General features: G+C 41.7%; 1 protein-coding gene across 6 annotated transcripts in view; it reads right to left on the bottom strand.

Annotated features, from left to right (window-relative positions):
• Positions 1–19,223, bottom strand: part of LRCH2 (leucine rich repeats and calponin homology domain containing 2) — a 45,832-nt gene extending 26,609 nt beyond the window's left edge. For all 6 annotated transcript variants that reach the window (XR_001875529.1, XR_001875531.1, XR_001875532.1 and 3 more), the window contains exons 1-6: positions 18,956–19,223; positions 5,195–5,339; positions 3,089–3,215; positions 921–1,026; positions 681–817; positions 339–472 (exon numbers count right to left, since the gene is read on the bottom strand). Coding sequence is in view for 2 of the 6 variants with exons in the window: in XM_017819247.1 (XP_017674736.1) it covers positions 339–472; positions 681–817; positions 921–1,026; positions 3,089–3,215; positions 5,195–5,339; positions 18,956–19,223 (917 nt within the window). In the remaining 4 variants the exon portion in view is untranslated. The remainder of the gene's footprint in view (positions 1–338; positions 473–680; positions 818–920; positions 1,027–3,088; positions 3,216–5,194; positions 5,340–18,955) is intronic.
• Positions 19,224–20,328: the final 1,105 nt, after the last annotated feature.

The raw sequence follows: 20,328 nt of genomic DNA, 5'->3' as shown, positions 1-20,328 counted from the left end.
ACAGACTTTCCATCCAACAGACTAATTATATTCAGGACATTTATGGGCAATTCTCCTCTTCTGTTCTGAATAAAATACCTGAGATTTCCAATAAATAAATTTAAAAACTTTGGTCTATTAAACATCTTTGTTCTGATTTCTACATCTTTAGCAAGTACAATGAAAACTTTTCATAGCAATTCAGATGAGCCAATTAAGTTTCCAGTTACAGAATATAAATACTATGGCACCCAAATAAAGAACAATTAAAGTACTGAAATGATAGGTATTATCTGTAATAAACAGATCATTTAATAACAAATGCCAAAGTAAAATAAAACAAACCCCCCACAACTCACCTGTCTGTGAGTGGCTGGGAGGGGACTCGTTTACCTAATGATGGAAGATCCAAAGAATCTGGTTTTTTGTCTATTCTGAGGCACGCCTGGATGCTGAGGAATTTAAATATATGTACTTTACCCTTTAAACATATCTGTTGGGAAACAAATGAACAAATAAAAATCTTAATTACATTGCATGTCTTTGGAAAATACACCCCAAGAAACACTTTCTACACTGCATTTGTACCCACAACTTCCCAGCAGGAGCCCAAAAACAGGAAAACTTGATTGGTATAACTTAGAACAGCTTCCCCTAAGATGATAAAGCAAATTTCTGTACTAGAATACTTCAATACTAACCTGTGCTGGTGGTATCTGCATTGGATTGTTATCCAAAAGTATAACTTGTAAGTGACGTAACTTTCTGTAACAAATTGGAATTTCTGTAATTTTATTACACGAAAAATCCAGCTTTACCAAGGGAAGGTCCCCTAGTTCTGCACTCAGGAAAACAAACAAACAGAAAAAAAAGGCATTAGTTATCTTCTTAATACTTCACCTAATTTACCTACATCAATGGAAAGAAGATGAGTAGCTTACCATCTGGCAGCATATGGAGATTGTTTCTTCTTATGTTCAATTCTCTAAGTGACTGCAATTTTCCTATTTGCTGGGGAAGGACCTGAAGTTCATTACAGCTAATATCCTAAGAAAGACATAATTAATACATCAAGTGAACATCTTAAATGAAATTTCACAAAGGAATACTGCTATCAAAACTATGGTAAAAGAAAAATCCCAACTCCTTGGTTTTTCCACAGAGAAGAGGTACCATAACAGATATCACTGTTTCTTCTCTATTAATGATTCATGTTTCAGAGATTCAATTCAAGAAGTCACATCAATGAATGATGAAATACTGGTTTGAAGATTAAAACTGCAGACTATGAATCACGAGTTCCCGGTGTAGTTCCTGTATCAGCTACAAACTTCTTGTGCTACTGCTGGGACTGTCATTCTGCTCCTGTTCTAACAACTCTTTTTTCCTTAGAATGCCTTCAGCCAACCCAGACAACTAAAGATTTACAGAGAGCAACAACAGGCTCACCAACTTTTTGGATAAAAGCACTAGAGGGGTGACAAAGCTGCACCAAGTGTACACAGACTACAGCTATTTCTGACAGTAATTAAACATTAATTTATGTAGACCAGAGGGATTAAACAATCACATTGCTAAGAATCTTTCTAAACCTTTTGAATTCTAAACCAATAAAACAGAATTCTGAGAATTCTGGTTTTCCTAGACAAGACAACAGAGAGATATATCTGTCTGATGAAAACCTGGAAGTCGATTTTAAAGGCAAGCCTAGTCAGCAACTAAGCCAGGCCTTAAGAGATGAATCCAGGCCCCTTCATTACACACTTGCAGAGCTTCAGCTTAAGGGCTGCCCATTGCTTTTGGCAACCATGGTGCCTGCACATGGCTGGGGGTCCCAGGAAGCACAGGCTGCTTGGGATGCACCATCATTGCAAGTTCTTTGTCCATGTCACCACAGCTGAGATGGGATTCCCTTCATAAAAGCACCTTTCGAGCACAAGGCGTAGTCAAACTTTTTTTTAAAATGTATAAAATATATTCTTATGTCCTAGACAGGTACTGGAATGAAACTCTCTCTAGTATGTCCCTAATCTGCATCATCAAGGATGCATTCTAGGTTTGACAATTCTGAAAAATAAGCCCAAAATACCACAACTGCAACCATGAAAAACATTCACTTCCTATAAACAAAAGCAGTGATGACACCTTGAAATCCTCTGACATTGAAGGGAGCACAGGGAATGTCTCACCAAAGAGTAAAGGACACAAGAAAAGCCTCACGAATATTCTGAATGTCTCAGAGTACTTGTAAGTTAAAAAAGAATGTTGATTTATAGCTTAGACATAAGATCATATTAAAAGACTCTCCACAGAATACACAGCTACTGTGGAAACAGGATAAGGACAAGGATGCCTTGCAATGACTACAGAAACCATACATATTTTAAAAAAATTAAATAAATAAATTAAAAAAAAATCAGACCCAGTGCAAGTGCCAGGTCAGTGAATGACTCTGCACAGTTCTCCAAAACACAGGAGCTTAACAGGGAGCAATGATCAGAAAAGCCAAAATATCAAAAAAGTGATGGATGACAAAGCACAAAATCTTAGTGTGCCACGTGTTGCACAGATTGTGAATATTGCTTATCATTCCATTCACCCCAAACAAAATAAAGAGCAGAAATGTCGGGGGGGAACCAACCCACAGAACAAGATAACAATGACTGAAGGACACAACTTGTATCAGAATACAGAGATGAACTCTTCAGCTGGAAATAATATTCCTGATAACATACAAAACAAATAAATAGAATTATGACTACTGTAAAGAAGGTAAACAGTAAAATTCATCATTTTTAACAACATACAAGCAAGGGACTCAAATGAAATCATCGCCAAAGCAATTTTATTTATGAAATCATCTCAAAAGCAATTTTATTTATGAGCCCCTCCCTTAAGCTTTAGTTGACCCAACATATTGATTTCTGTTTAACCTTATTTTTGAGATACAATATATTTTACCTTTAATTTCATCTCAAAACCCAATAAAACACAGTAACTGAATTTCAATTTTGTAGTTCCGTATTTTAAAAATATTAATCTATAATTATACTGAAAATACACTGCTTATAAGTTTACTTTAAGTATAAAGATTCACAATTGTACTTACCAACTCCATCAGATCTCTCAACTTCCCAATTTCCTCTGGAATGGAGACCAGCTTGTTATTACTGACAACCAGAACTTTCAGTGGAAGATCAAACAGGTATTTTGGCAACGTCGACAAAAGATTTCGACTTGAGAGAAAGAAAAAGGGACAAGCAAGGCTGGATTATAATCTCCTTTTTCTAAGCCTTAAAGGGAGTCTGAGATGCACATTGCACAACTTTTCTCCCATGACAGAAGACACTCTCCACCTATTATGACTTCATTTACATTTCAGCTACAATCTCCCCCAAGAATTCCTCACCAGATACAGCCTCTCTCAGGTATGTGAACTTTAGGTCCCAATTCTGCTTGATGAAATGAGTATGTGCTAGGAGAGAATCTAATGCTGAAATGTGCAGAGAAATCTGTTAAAAAAATGATGTTTGACATCACATGTATCTGCTTTGTACACATAAAATACACTCTTACCCACTATTTGATTTAAATCCATATGGAAAAAAACACCAACATTCTTGGACTGCCACTGTCAGAAAGACACCAAGTTTTTCTAATAAGGTACTTGTAAATTTAATAGAAGTCACTGGAAAATAAGGTTGTTCAGGTATGGTATGAAAGCAATTCCTTTCACGTAGAAAAGTAAAATAAAAATAAAAAAAACCAGTACTTGCTGTTGATTTAAGTAGAACTAATTCTATTTTTGACAAAAAATAATTTAAGTGCTGATATTTGTGTTCACACAACATTATGAAAAAACTGGAAGTTTCAGTGCTTAACTGAAATTCAGGGAACTGTTTTCCTATTAAAAAAAAACCCAAGGCACTGTTTTCCTATTAAAAAACCCCAACCTTTTTAGATTATGTTCTCCATGACTGCAGTTTATAGGGCTGCAAAACCAACAAAAATAAATTTATGTCCTTGCCACATTTCAGCTTCAAAGACAGACTGCAATTTTTATACCACAAAATGAAACTTCCAGCAGTATCTCTATGAAAGCAATGTATTATTCTGTTAATTCTAAGTGAACACAAATAAGTTTTTGATATAGGTATGCGTTAAGTCTCTTTTTATGTTGTATTTCAGGCAGATATGCCAGGCTTTTTTAGTTGGAGAGCATAAGAATCAAAAATATAATGTGCAAGTGCATTTTTTTGAATGGATTATAAAAACGTGGCAATGAAAGTCGCTCCCTGTGCCACTTCAACAGATTTCCTCCTTTTTTTTGGTTTGGGTTTTTTTTAGGAGTTGCCTGCTTTACTATGAATTGCACAATACATTTTTTCCACCATCTGAATCCAAAATTAGAATTTAGGATCATGTGGTTTTCTTCTGTAACAAAGCACCTGAAGCAGCAGGGCAGGATTTGAGCCTGTTCCCCAATCCCACAGCCCACGTGTTCCTGCACTGGGAAAACAGGCCCTGGACGTGAGCAGAGACAGACAAAGCACAGCTGGGAAAAGGATGGTCAGGAGAGTCGACTCTTGAAAGAACATGCAAAGCTCAGTCAGAACTACAAACCTTTTCTGTGCAAAGAAATGAATTCAGCACCTCAGACACCATCAAAAGAGAAATGGGCTGCTGTTGAAGGAAGTTGGGCCAAATTTCCTTCAGAAAATGCTGCAGTTTTAGATCATATTAAGCCTCTTTGGAATTGCCACAGAGCACATCACGCTTGAATTATCACTCTGAGGACTGATATTTGCACATTTTGAGACACAGCAGGTTTCAGGGATTTAAATAGCTCTTAACTGAGAAATCTGTTTTGGACTTGATGTAGTCAATACCAGAAACAAGGAATATTGTGGAAAACAAGGTCAGGTGGGTTCTTTTAGATTCCCTCTCCTTCCAGAGCTCGTATCCCTCTTCTGTTCCGGTGAGAAGATCCAACCATATGTTTTCCAAGTTTAAAAAGAGCAATACAGCAGTGGATGTAAAGAATGCTCTTGAGAGCACTGAGTTTTTACACCTGTAGTTTCTGAACACTGTCTGCATAACATCAAAAACAGACTCAATGCAAACATCAGTGCAAACTCAATGACCTGGTGAAGTAAAAGGTCAACTCCCCAATGAGATAAGTTATATAGGATCAAAAATAACCACCATTACTCACCTAATGTTAAGGTAGGTGAGCATTTGCAGGTTTTTAATAGATTCTGGAATGGATTTGATGCAGTTGTGATACAAATTTAAAGTTTCCAGTGGTGCAAATAGCCAGACATCAGGAGGAATTTCAGTAAATCTGTTCTTTGAAAGATCTACAAGCAAAGAAAAAAGAAAAAATCCTTTTTTAGTCAAAATTTTCCCTGCAGTAAGAGGAGATAAAAGTACTCACTGATATTCTTGTCATGCTCCTAAAAATTAAGGTGTTGCAAGAAGTGTAAAATAATTCAGTTTTAGCAGATGCTACTGCATATAATTAATACACAAAAGAGACTTAAGATACTAAAAGATTATTGCTTAATATGCAATTACAACAGAAAATAGAAGAATGACAGGAATTCAAAAATACATTTCCCACTACACAGTTACATTTACAATGACACTGAATATCAACTAGGCTTGTCCCTCCTCTATCAAGTCTTTGTTCTGTGCAGTTCTGGGATTTCTTCCCCTCCAACTCCAGGAACAACAGTAAGTCAAGGTACAAACCCAGCCCACGTTATTTTTCCTGTTTGACAGCTACATCAGAATCTAATGTCATTGTACAATATATCTGCAATGCTAAAGCCAAGTTCCCCAGAAAGCCTTACCATTTATTTTAAGAACTAAATTCTCATCTAAAAAATATTCTTTATTGCAGGCACAATAACTGGGACTTTCTCCAGCTACATATTTATGATTTAGCTAAAGAGAGGATAAAGTTGCAAAAACCAATTACATATAAAAATCAGGATGCAATTTAGCCTTGCCTAAAAGCAGCAAGAGGAGGTATCTTTGACAACAGAAACGGAATACTTGAGCTAGAGTTATTCTGACAATGCATGACTGCATTATGCAAATCTGCATGCAGAAGTTAGGACAAACCAGCACATTACCAATATACACAGCACCTCTGGCTGCCTTTGAAAAGGTCCAGAAAATATAAATGAGATGTGACCTAAGAATCCTGGAAATTATCAGTTAACCACCAAAACCTGTATCATCAGAAGTCCCCCAAACTACCTGGGAAGACCTTTACTGGAGATATTTACTGGAGAACAACTGTCTGCTCTTCTGAAAGTAACTGGTTCCCAACCCAAGATATTTCAAAAGGATGTGGTTTCTCAGAAATGCTGAACAAACTCATTTAACAGAGAAGCAATACAGATCCCTTGCTATTTCAGGCTTTAGTTCTCAGTTTTTAACACTCATGGAATAACTGCGTGTCTGCTCAGCTCCCATCACATTAGCATCTGAACAAACAGATAGTTCTGCAAAAAGTCTAGAAAGCAGTTGGAAAAGTGACTCAAAGACACTGTCAGGCTCAAACAGAGTTCAACAGCCTGACAAACCAGCCATGAGCAGCAGCTCTCTCTAAAAGTACCTGACAGGAGGTTGGAGCCAGGTGGGGGTCGGGCTCTTCTCCCAGGAACCAGCAGTAGGACAAGAGGGGATGGTCTTAAGCTGCCAGGGGATGTTTAGGTTGGACATTGGGAAGAAATTTTTTACAGAGAGAGTGATCAGACACTGGAATGAGCTGTCCAGGGAGGGGGTGGAGTCACCATCCCTGGAGGTGTTGAAGGTGCGAGTGGATGTGGCATCAGTGCCATGGGCTGGGAACCACAGCAGGGTTGGATCAAGGGCTGGACTTGACAATCTCAGATGAGTCTTTGATTCTATGATCACCTTCCAGTGGCAGTAGCCTCAATTTTATTTCTTGAAGTCTAGAATATGTGACATTTTGTGACCTAACTGGTTGCCACTCCATCATTTCTAAGAAACATTCTCAAGCTGAAGTATCACCAAGTCTTATAGATCAAGGCATGCTCTGCTGATGCTGAACTCTGCAAAAATAAAGTTAACTAAAACTGAACATCCCAACTAAAACACTTATTAAAAAAATTAGCACAGCTTGAGAAAGTTTTCACAATCGGTGAGGTTTGTTTTCTGTTTCCCATCGCATCAATTTTCAAAATGTTACAGAAAAATAACAACTTTCACATGAAAGTTTTCTGCAAAACCTCTTTTAGTTCAAACAAATGCTCTCTTGTTCTAATATTCAGCAGATTAAGACAACTGCATGCAGAAAAGATGTACAGTTTTATTGCTTGCAGGGTTCTACAACCTCCACCACAGGATGAACAGCCTTTGATACAACCCCATTCTGAAAAAAACAGCTCTAAGCCTCTTCCTGATTTGGTTTTCGCAGCAGCTGCAAAGGGAACTGAAGTCTAGCACAAAACACAGATGACAGAATCCCACCCTACTGCCACCAACCCCAAGAGCAGCACTGTAGGTTATATTTGAACTGGAAGACTCCTGGGCACCACGAAAACTTTGCTGCTGTATTTGCATCCAGCCACATCTCAGCCACACAGCTGGGTAAGAGACAGGTTAAAAACCAGCTTTGCTGTTTCTTCTGCAGAAACAAAACCCAGAGGCAGGACAGACAACGACTACAGGATGCACCAACTGACTGCTCTGGGAGTGAGTGGCCCAGGGGTGCAGTACTCACCAGGCAATACAAACCAGCTGTGGTTTCCAGCTTGGCCTGACAAAAATCCCATTGGCACAGTCTGGTTGAAGCCCCTCAGTGCACCCTCCTACAAAACCCACACAACTTCACAGTAGGAGCAAACACATACCAAGCTGACAATATTTGTGTATTACTGTAGAAACCACTTTGCTGAAAACAATGCTTTTTGTTGCCCTGCTGTGGGGCAGGGATTACACTTTTCTGTTATGAAACCCAGAAGTCCTATTAAAATAGGAAATGGTATGCACTGTCTGTCAATAATAAAATAAAAAGGTAAATAAAGGGATGGGAGATTGCCTGACTTCTCTGCCAAGCATTTTTTCATTCCAAAGCAGTATTAAAATAGTCCCAGGGGTTCAGATTTTTCTAAGGAGAAAGATTCAAGTGTCTATGGTTTTCCACAACATTCTCAATTGAATGTACTTACAGCTTTTTAAAAACAAGTAATGCTATTTTTAGCCAAACTAAAAAATTGTTTCTACTCCAAAAATATTTTCACAACAAGCAAAAAGTTTGAGATTATATTGTCTATTATGCTAGATAAAATGTAAATGTGAAGCTTATGCAATTTAGGTATTTTTTGAAGACTAAAACTACAATGGATGGCCAAGAAAACATGGTAAGAAACTTTTGGAATAGAGTGTTCCTCTATAAACAAGACAGACTTCCAGTGAAATGAGAAAATGAGAAATCATCTCAACTGAAATATAAGCAAGCTGCTGGCACTTGAGAATGGTTTTGTAAGGGTTAATAGACTGGAGAAGCAAGGAAAGCTGCTAAATGCAGAACCACAGATGATTTAAGATGACAACTCCTCTAGAAGTGAGATTATAGGAATCCTTTGCTTAACCAGTTTAGGCTGGAAAACTCTCAGTGGGAGTGTTATGTGACAACTAAATAGAAGACACTCTCCATGCCTGCTCATGGATCACAGGGTATTTCAATCCACTATCTCTGCAGGAACAATAAATGTGAGAACTACACCATTACTAAGGTTAAATTTTAAAAGGGAACTAGAAAAATATGAAGAAGTTGGCTGCAGCTGGTTTTTTTGACAGAAGAAGGTAATGTCTTTACTGACTGTAAGACAGTGACTAAAAGAAAATATACTGAAAGATCAAAAGGAAAGAATTTTAGGAAATCAGTCAGCCTGGAAGGGAAGCTATTAGAAATAAGAAGCTATCCTGTATAAATTTAAGCCATGATCAAAAGGAAAAACAAAAAGCTCAAGCTGTCAGGTTACAGCAGTGTGCAGCAAGGTAGTTAAATAGTATTAACATGCCATTTGCCTTGGGTTTGCACTTTTCCCTAAGCATTCATTACTGCTTACCACCAGAAACATGCTGATAGAACAGACTGGCCTTTTATTTAAACCAGTACAGTCGTTTTATATTCACACTTTACACACACAGCATGTTGCATTTGAAAACAAGGCTTAGCTGAGAAATTTACACTTGAACCTCCCCTTGATATTGTAATATTTTTCATAAAAATATGCTGCTGATCCAGGATATTGGTGTTAGGCTTTGTTTGCTCAAAATGCTTCAAAACCTTATTTAGAAACCAGATTAAATAAACCCACATCCCCCACGGTGCAAAATCCAGAACTGCTCTCCTAACTTGTCACACATACACATTTTCCTAGCCAGCTTTTCTAGCAATGCTTTAGTCTAAGCCAACCAAAGTCTAAGCCAAAAACATCTAAGCACAACTGTAACTATATAATTAGTTCTACAGAAGTCAATGGATGCACAAAACCAAACATTCAGACCTCATCCCAAAGATACACTTTCAGCCAATCTAAACATAAATCTGAGATCACCACAGAGAACATGGATAAAACTTATCAGTCTGTCATGGATGAAGGTTCTGGAAAAGAAAAAACTAGTCTCAACCAGAGACACTACAGAAACACCTGCATGGGTTAATTCCAGTTTCTGATGTGGTATTTCAGCACAGAATATCTACATAGTCTAAGAATTAGTCTTTGGTGTAATCACTAATATTTGTTTCTATCTTCTTTTAATCTTCAAAAAATTCATGGAAATACTATACAAGTACAAAAAAAAAAGGAAAATTTAAGCAAATCGGTCTTTTCAAACTCTGCTAATGCTTGAGGCTCTTCTCCAGTTTGTTGAGAAACTAAGAATGGCAGGAAGAGATCTGCCTCCCATTACCAAGCACAGAAATGGCACTTAGCATGAAGAAACCAATTTCACTGTTTATGTAACAAAGCTTTCTTCAGTCAGAGGATGACATAACTGAGGCTTTTAGGACAATCCAGAAAACCCACTTCAGAAAGACTGAAATATCTCTGGAGATTCTCAAAAATCAGCTGCACAAGGCCCCAAGCAACCTGCTTTCCCTGGACTTGTTCCCATCAGGAGATTGCCCCAGATGACCTTTGAAGGTTTCTTTCAACCTGTGTAATTACAGGATATAAAACTGTAGTTTGTTTGCATTACAGGAATGTAATTATCTTATCACTGTTTGGGTAATTCAATTATCAGTTCCTGATGAGGGTAAAGAGAAAAACTAAAGATGCATTAAAAGAGCCAAGTGTGAGTCTCCCCACTTCCTAAAAGGGTCTTAATTCTGCCAGCCATGAATTTTGATGGTGGCATTAACGAACTAAAACTTCATCTGGAGCTTTCAGATACAAAATTATAGAAGGGGGAGGGAGGGGGAAGAAAAACCAAACCACCAACCCACAAAAATCCCTACAAAACAAATTGCATTCACCTAAATAAAACCACAATGTGGATCCTGCATCCAGTTTACCAAAAAAAGTGAACACTGCAGTGTGTTTTAAACCCCTTGCTCCTATGCTGTTAATTGGTATAGGGGAAGACAAAAAACCCCAGCACTAAGTCAGAAACTGAAAGCTGGATTTGGTGGGAAGTGAGATTATTCAAGAGATTTTTTTCCCCCCTCTCTGACCACAAGCAAGTCCTTTGCACAAACTTCCTACCACTTTCCATTACAACTGAAACTACCAATTCATCCCTGGGGATATGGGTTAGTGCTGAACACGTGTCAGGTGAACAGTTGGACTTGATGACCTTAGAGGTCTTTTCCAACCTTAATGATTTTATTATACGTTCCAGATTCTCCAGAATCTCAGCAGAAGGGAACTCTTAAACTCCTTTCCTGAGCTCACTCTTCCTGAGCTCAGCTCAAATGGGATGTCTGTCTGGGATCTCCAGCATTTCCCTCAGACTCTACACATCTACTTGCAGGTTCACAGTTCAAATCTTAATGCATGATTAGTGTTGTTAAACACAGAAATGTTTTAACATTTTCCCTTCAAAGGAAAAATGAACCTGGTTAATGAAATAATAAATAATAGAATTCTTTGTATTTACTTATGTTTCAAAATGAACAATTAAAACACGTCCAGATGTAGAATGATTGTGCATACTGACAAAACCAACAACCATTTCAGCTGTAGAATAGACCAAAAAATTTAGAACTTACTGCCAAAGAACATTCAAGAATTACAGCAACATAATTTTTGCCTGTAACTATGTATTTCACATACAAATCAATGTTTGCTCTCCAACATTAAAAGCTGTGGTGAAGGATTACAGAGAACAAACTGAGCACCCACCAGCTCTTCTGCACAACAAAGAGTCTGATATACCTGCCAAAAACCTCTCAGGAAACTAAGCTGACCACAAATTGTCACAAGGAAAGATACAGTTAATGTCTATTCTTAAAATCTTATGTAGCAATATTTAACTTGATTTTTATCTGTTGTGCTCTTAAATCAAATAGAAGCATAGGCTGTCTTCTGTTTGAAAGAAAGAAAAACACTCCCAGAGGTGGCTAAAAGCAGCTTTTACTTTTTTTCAACTGGGTGTTTGACAGCAGGGAATGTGTTCTGGTTTTGTGCAAAGGTATTACAAAGAAATATCAAAGTGGCATTTGGGTTTTAAATCCAACAACTGAAGAGCTTGGAAATACCTGTTTTATGGTTATCCATGTCCCTAAGTTCAGTTACAGACTCGGTCTGAGTGGTTAAAATGACAAATGAAGAAACTGCACAACTGTGTAATTAAAGCTTCTCATCAAGCACAGAGGGAGGGTTGCACAGGCAACCAGACACTCTATTTGACAGATCCTGAGTTCTTGGATTTTCAAGCTAAACAGCACTTTTGAAGAAAAGAAATCCTTTTTAAAATTACACTTCTATTACTGTAGACCTAAACAACAACAACAAAAAAAAAGGATCCTGTTAGATTGAACTTCTTTCTCATGAAGTGGAACAGACCTACAGTTGTCTCTACAGAGGAAAAAATGACTGAGATCCAACACACTGGCTCTGAAATCAAGGTAGCTTTGAGGAACTCAGTGTTCCAGCCCACCCCCTCTGGACCCAGTCTCCCAGGCTACAATGGACAGGGGGTCAGTGGCTGCAACTTCCCCCTGCTGGAATTCCCTGTTACCCCATCGGAGCTGATCCAGCTCAGTTGCTGAGTTGGCTTTATTAGTTTCTTCCTTATCTTGGGAGTTCTGCCACATGTCCTCTTGGCTCAAATTCTGCATTCTTTGTGTCCATTATCAGTGGAGATTCTTCTTCCCAAGCTTTGTTAACCTCCCCCTAGGTCTGAGATCACTGAAGCGAGTCAAGCCCTAAATCTTAACAAGGCAATTCTACCAAAAAGTAATTTATTTTTCGAAGACCTGGACATCAGTTAGAGCTTGCCTGTTAGCTGCCATCTCATTCTTATTGATTAGGCTTGAAAGTAGACAAAGATCAAAGAACATCCTTTCTTAAGTAAATGTCACATATTCCATATTTTGCAACACCAGGATGAAAGCGATGGATGGATTCAGGGAATTCTTCACCACGTTGCAACATCAGGAAGATCCAGGCATTTCCAACACAAGACAGCACATTGCTACAACTCTGCACTGAGTTCAGCTGTTTTAGCACAGCATGATTAAAATGGAGAATAAAGAACACAACACCAGGAATGCTCCTCAGACTGGCATATGAAGGTGTAAAATTGCATATCCTGTCAAAAGGGTACTACATCATGTCAAGGATTATCTTCCTCTCCACTGCTGAAGGTGCCCCATCTCCACAAATCTCTTGGAGTTTGAAGTGGTAAGCAGAAAATCCCACAGGAAGTTTTTTTGTTTTGGCACTGTAGTATTTAGTCTAGACTATAATCGTTAAAATGCCTCACTACCAGAAAGAGTGAAATGTATTTTCCCGATGAGTCAGCAAGACTTATTAAGCTGGTGTATTAGAGCACAGGGCATCTTCCTCCCACTTCAGCTGGCCATTACTTATTGGTTTGATTCTGACAATTTCTTTTTTGACTTTCAAATTTTTAAATTCCAAGTTTCTGTTTCACAGAAAAGTAATACAAGGGAAAGTAATCATCATAATCATCATTCAGCAATGAAGCAAAGTCTGGATTTGTTAAGGAATACCTAAAGTGTACAGAAAATTCCCAAGGAAAGATTCTTACCCCAGCCTCTGTATGCTCAGTAATATACATTCAAGGCTTTTGTCCTGAGGAGTTTACAATCTAAACAGACATGAGGCAGATACAGAAGGCTACAACCAACCTACTGGGACCAGTGTTTACTGCTTATGTGCAGGTAAAATAGTTTGTCACTGGATAAACTGAGCAGAAACATTTTTCAAGTAAGTTAGACCACTGGAAGATAAAGGACACTGGAAAACGAGGTAAGTGCACTAAGAGTGAAGCAGAAATAACCCTGAAGAAACTGGGCAGACCAACAGTCCGTGAGCACTGAGTGAACAGGGTCGAGCAACAACTCCAGCACGTTCTCCTGAGACACAGAGGCCTCCCCTGCAGCAACTTCAGCATTTGTTCTTATTTGCTGGTGCCTCCTGCTGACTCTGTCCTACTCATGCCAGACCTCTTGGCAGCATTTAAGAATGGCTGTAGCCACTTCTATCAGCTTCAAAATAATTGTATAATATCTCTCATTACTGCATGTGATAAGTTGAAGTAAACCCTTCCATAAACCTTTTAGTTCTAGGTCAGTCTTCAACAGAACAAGTTCTCAGCCATCACATCCTGCTTCCACCTATTGGAACAGAGGTGAAGTGACAAACTGGAGGAGTGTTTGGTGTAACATCCAGATGGTCAGGGATTTGCTCCTTGTGCAGCTACACCTGCTGCTCAGCAGCTGATGAAGAGCCAGGGATGCAGGATTCCTTCAAGCCTTTTAACTACAAAACCATTTTTTCAGAAATCATACACTGACACACGGGAGCACACGTGTGATGATCATGTCTGCCAAGCACAAAGCTATTTTAGGTCTGTACCAGAGAGTAAGACTTGAGTTTTTTTCTTTCAGCTCAAGTGCTCAACCTTCTCTAGATCTGACAGACCTGGCAGCACATTTCCCTAGCAAGTGGCAAACAATCCCAGATTAGATGGAAGAATGATGAACATTAGACTGCTGGACAGCCAGAGAAAAGCAGAGAACTCAGAAGTCTCTTCACACTGTCATGTACAAATTTTAACACACAAAAAAAAGAATCAAGTATCTTAACATTTTCCGTGGAATTCCAGCCTTCAGCCCTGATTTTGTTACCTTTTTGCTAAGGACAGATTTCAGCCGTGCTGGGAAAATGAATATGTACTTTTGTATCCACTCTAACCAAGCTGCACAACTAATGGGAAGACACAAAGACACATTTCACCAAAAAGAACACCTCAAAAAGCAAAGGCTACTCCACTTTATCCCACGAGGTTTTGTGATACATTCTGTGATTTAAATACATTTGCACCCTTTGCAAATAATCAGTAACAAAGTAGAAATACGTAGTAACAAAAGTTCCTCAGCTGACCAAAGGCAGAAATATTACAGCACTAAATGCTGGATATTCCAAGGCACAAAAATAGTCAATGCAATGGCAAATATAATTCTGATGGATGGAGAACACAAAAAGTCAAAAAATTGCACATCACGTGTTTCTTGTAGGTATTTCAGATAAGGCTGTGACATGGAATCTGGGGTTTTCAATATTAAGATATAAGTGATATTCTTCATAATGCAGTCCTTCTAGGCAGGCAAACCAATAATTAGCTGTTTTACCTTCAACTCACCAAACTTAGACTTCTCCCAGCTTGCCCATCACACCAAGTATCCTTAACAATGATCCTTAGCACTGGCCTTCAGCAACAAAGCCTCAAGCACACACAACTCATTTCCTCTCAGCCCAAACACTGGGCATGTTCTGAAAACACTGTGGGGAATTTCCACAATTACTTGTTTATAAACTCTGTCACTTCCAGGTTTTGCAGCAGATGCATTTCCAAACATAAACACTAACCCCTCCCTCCCAAGAAACCATCGAACCGAGTTTCTCTTTTCATTCAAATCTGAAGGAGTCACTACTGAAGAACCATGTTTTGCAATATGCTTGATTTCTAGAGTGTAATCTAGGTTTAAGATACACATCCTAGATGAATGTTAATTTCTTTAGCTGAATATTGGAGTTTGCTGTTGCTCTTCAGTTACCTGCCATCATTCATTCAATCAACACTGGCACCACAAACAAAAATAACTTTATTCAGAAAGGAAAACATACTTGGTTCAGAAGTATATACTGTAAAGGCAGAACAACATTATAAATTAGCATTCCTGTGCATTTCCCACTTAGTGTTGAGCTGTAGGTTTGTTAGGTTTAATCTGTAATCACATGAATGACTATATACCTTGGAAGAGCCAGAAATAAGATGCAAAAAAAAAAAAATCAGAAACATGCAAGTAGTGCTGATAACGGTCTCTGTGACAGGCTGTCTCCTCCCATCCCTCAGCAGACACACACGGGGATCTCAAGGTGGGAACTCCTCCTGCCCTGCCAAGGCTGTTACTGGCCATGACAGGAGGGCTCGCTCTGAAGTCACGCAGGAAATACACTGGTGTTACTCCTCAGATATGAAGAGGAAGCAGGTGGTGAGAGAGGAGAAGTTTCAAAGTTAATCGTTAATCTATTTATAGGCAATCACTCACTTACTTATAATTGCTTGGAAGTTCCCTCAGAATTAAAAAGTGGGAATCAGATCCGCTGTGACAAAGCCATGAACAAGGAAGCCTGATGGCTCCACTGCATTACCCAGAACACACAAATTGTATCTTGAGCTGTCAATCAAGCACCTTTCATATTTGCTAAATTCGTGTTGTAAAAAGTGCTCACTACAAGAGGGTAAAATCACTAAAGGCACAGCTTGGCTTAGATCAGCATGGCAACACAGCACAGGAACCTATCTTTAAAAAAACAAACCAGCAAACACACAACTCTCCAGCTAAGCAGACCGTGATTACACTGATGTGATAGACTCAATTACTTAACTGCCAGGGGGCCTAATGTTGCTCACACAGAGAGAAGCAAAACTACATGTGTTCATAAAATGACTATAATATTCAAGATACCTCTTGATATCTCAAGGCCTATGATTTTATTTTTTTTCCAGAAGTTCATTAACAGCAGCATAAGATCTGTTTGAACAGCCAGAAGACAAATTCAGGTAAATAATAAAATAAGGATTTCTTGCACAAAGTGCTGCAAGGACAATTCACAGTTAAAAAAAAAAAAAAGCTAAACAGTCAGATATGGTCTCTATGCTTTCAGCTCAGCAATAATTTTTGATTTACAATTTAAGATGCAAAAAGTATGTCACTGTATTTGCAAATTAAGTATTGGCAAGCCATTACGTAAGTTAGATGCAAAATAAAATCCCGAGTTATTTTTGATAAATCAACAGCAGTTGTGCTTCAGCATTGCTGTTGCTGACTTTACTGATATAAAGGCAGAATATTCTGGGTCTACAGTAACACTGCAGATCCTACTGCATAAGGGTTGGCAATATGGAAAAAAAATTGTTTACATCCAGATTGGTTAGCGGCTGATTTTTTAAACTTTTGTTTCAAGTACCACAGAACTGAAATTCAGTCACTGACTTGGAACAGAAAGTGAAACACTGCAAAGAGTTTTGACCCAACCCCCATATCCCATGGCTCAGCCTCAACCTAGAACCTTGTCCCTGGGAATATTTCCATGTGAAACAGGGATAACTGCTACAAAAATGCCAATAACTACATGACTGTTGCCTTTGAGGCAGCTGCTGATCCCCCACTAAGCTCCAGGCCACACTGACACTCTGTTAAGGACGTCCAAGATTCACCAACAGAACACCATTTACCCACCAACAAAAAAATTCTACAGATCAAGTTAAAATAGAAAATACAAATCTTTTGCTTGAAAGCATCTTTTGAAAGACATTGAAAATTTGTATTTCTCAGGATCCATTCATAAACCAGGGCTACATTACATTAGGATTGTTATGAGATGGCACTTGCACAGGCCCACATCAACTATTTCAGTAGGGAATCCTACAGCAGCAAGCAGTAAAGCTATTTCTGTCAGAGACTGCCCACAAACATTCTCACACCATTGTTCACAACAACAATTCAATCCTGATGGCACTGACTGGCCTCTACCACATCCTAAAACAGAAACACAAGATCACTGCAGACAGCTCTTACTCAAACGTTGAGATTCAAAATAAAATGACCAAAAAACTGCCAAAATGCAAACAGTAATAATTCGAAGCAAACAAAAACCACTGATCCTTGATGCACACACTTCAGGATACAGAAAGCCTTTTTAAAAACAGATTGCCTATATGCCTACAGTGCTTCTTCCTTAATGCTTCAGTTATTGAATATTTATACACAGCAGTGACCAACTACATCACTAAACACATTTTACGATACTACAAGGAAAACTCCAGCTTCTATTATTTCATGGAACCTCTTTTTATTTTAAGGTACCACAGTGGGCAGTCTCCTATTCAAAACAATACACCAGTGATTCATAACCCGTGGGGAAAGAAAAGCCCCAAAACAAAGCAAAAAAACCCCACAGCATTTATTTACCCAAACAACATTTCAGAAAGCCACTACTACTTGTGAGTAAAAGATCCTTGGCCTCTCAATAATATTTTCTTCTAGCACATTACTCAAAATGATCCATTTTAAACGAGTAACCCAGCAGCAAATAAACCCAAGAGCACATCAGGGACCAGCCAAGGTACGGCAGAACCTTCATGGAAAATGCAGCTTTGTTTTCTAGGAACTGTAGAGAAAAAGGCCTCCATGTTTCCTTCACCTACAAGCCTGGGTGAATGCAGGCCCACTCACGATATCCAAGCCTTTACCAATACAGTGAATACCCCAAGCTCTCCACACACACCGCTGGATGTGCACACAACCCTCGCACCCCCGCTTGGAACCACCTTCCTGCTGAGCTGAGGAGAAGGACCGACCTGAGTAGCCCAGGCGATACAGCTCCATTGCCAGGGATCCGACAGCCCTGAAGGTACAAACCAACCACAGCACGGAGCTCTTATTCCCCAGAGCGCGAATAAAGAGCTCCGTTCACCTTGCACACCCTGCTCCGTGCCCACCGACTGCAAGTCCCCATCCTGATGGCACGGACAGACCGACAGAGGGGACATTGGGGCAGCCCCCCTCCTTCACACACACACACACAGAGCCCTGTGCCTTCACAGTCACACACACACACGGAGCCCTGTGCCTTCACACACGCTCACACACACACAGAGCCCTGTGCCTTCACAGTCACACTCACACACAGCCCTGAGCGTTCACACTCACACAGAGCCACTCGCTGCTGGGGCCCCTCGCCCCCCACCTCCCGAGGCACCCCCAGGACCCCCCGCTCCGCTCGCCCTCAGGAGGCACCGGGTGCCGCTCCCAGAGAGCTGCAGGGACGCTCCCCCGAGACACCCGCGGCAGAACCGCCCCCAGTGCGCGCAGGGGGAGCCCCCCCCCACTGCACCCCCACATCCTGCAGACCCCGTCCTGCTGCCGCAAGGGAGAGCCCCCCAAACGTGGGGCCTCCCCGCTGTCCCCCCTGCCCTCACCCAGCGGGACCGCTCGTCGCCCAGAGCAGCCGCTGCGGTGTCACCCCCCAGCTGCTCCCACAGCCCCCGCAGCGCTGCCCTATCACCACAGGGACCCCTTCGCTGCAGCCCCCGCAGCAGGGCCCGCACCCCCCACTGCCCGTCCCCGGCCGCCACAGCGGGGACGCGCCCCCCGCCCGCACGGCCGGGCCCGCACCCGCCCCGCACGGCCCCCGCAGCCCCGTCCCCGCCACAGCCGCAGTCCCCTCACCCGCTTGCGTGGTGTCGCTCAGGTCGCAGCCGCTGCCGGGGAAGTCGCGCAGCTTCCTCCCGCTGAGGCAGAGGATGCCCGAGCTGCCCGCCTCCTCCAGGGCCCGCTCCAGGCTGCGCACCGTGTGCGGCTGCGGCAGAGCGGCCGCGCCCCAGTGCGGCCCGGCCGAGAAGGAGAGGGTGAGGTGCGCGGGGATGCCCAGCCCCGCCGCTCCGCTCCCGCCGCCGCTCCCGTTGTTGCCGCCGCCGCCCCCCTGCCCGGCCGCCATCTTGACCGGCCCCTCCACAACAACGGCCGGGGCCGCCCCGCCGCCGCTGCGCACGCGCCGCGGGGCCCGCAGGGGGCGCCGCGCGAGGGGAGGGCGGGACTTCTGAGCGCCCCTCGGCCGCTCCCACCAATCCGCGGCGGAGCCGGGGGCGAGGGGGCGTGGCCTCCCCGAGGCGGTGCCTGAGGGCCGCGAGGGGGCGCTGCCGGCGCTGAGGGAGCGGGGCGGGAGCGGAGTGGGGGGATCCCGGGAATGGGAAAATCCCGGGAACGGGGGGGGGTCCCGCAGCCGGGCCGGGGCTGAGGGGAACCGTGAGAAGGGTTCAGAGCTGACAGAACATGGCAAACATTTGCTGGGCAGCCCCGGCGCCGGTGGGAGCGTGTCCCTGCCCGGCCCGGGGCGGATCGGCTGTGCCCGCTCCCTGAGGCACCGCTCAGGTTTGGGGTCGGGTCTGCGGCACCGCAGATCCTCATCCAAAGGTCACCTGCGCCAGGTGCATCACAGCATCCATCGCTTCTGCCCTGAAAACCCGTAAGGACAGCGCCGGCCAGGGACTGCGGATCCCCGCTGGTGGCGGGGAAAATACATCCAGGAGTCGTCCATGGCAGAACAAAGGGAATGGGAGTGCGGGGGTCACCCTGAAATGGGTTAGAGAACACTCGCAAAAGCCTCAGAGACGCGAATGCTTGTGACTCAGAATGTGAAAGGGAAGTGGTGAGGCATAAATCAGAAGCTGGTTGCAATGTCCGGGGCCCAGTTATGTGAGTTAAATGCTACACAACTGCTGGAACGCCATATGGATGGATAATTGCCTTTGTTACCATGTAATCTGTACGTGTTAGGTCTACATACTTATCTGTGAAAAATTACTCTCGAGGCATGATTAGGAAATGCTAAAGAAAGGCTCATAGACCCACTTTTTAATGGAATTGTTGTGGATTTGATAAGCAGAATCTGCCTTTATGCCTTGATCCTCCTGAAGGCCCTGAATTCTTAAACTGTTTTGGGGTTTTGGTTTTTTGCATGCATACATCATGCCTAATTTTGGGATCTAGGGGAAATTCTGTCTATAAGCAGCATGGAAGAGATTGCCCTTCAGCCAGCAACA

The sequence above is a fragment of the Lepidothrix coronata genome, unplaced genomic scaffold (genome assembly GCF_001604755.1).
Source record: "Lepidothrix coronata isolate B3197 unplaced genomic scaffold, Lepidothrix_coronata-1.0 Scaffold73, whole genome shotgun sequence".
Taxonomy (NCBI): domain Eukaryota; kingdom Metazoa; phylum Chordata; class Aves; order Passeriformes; family Pipridae; genus Lepidothrix; species Lepidothrix coronata.
The sequence above is the reverse complement of the archived record's forward strand: the minus strand, read 5'-3'. Positions and strand labels throughout refer to the sequence as shown.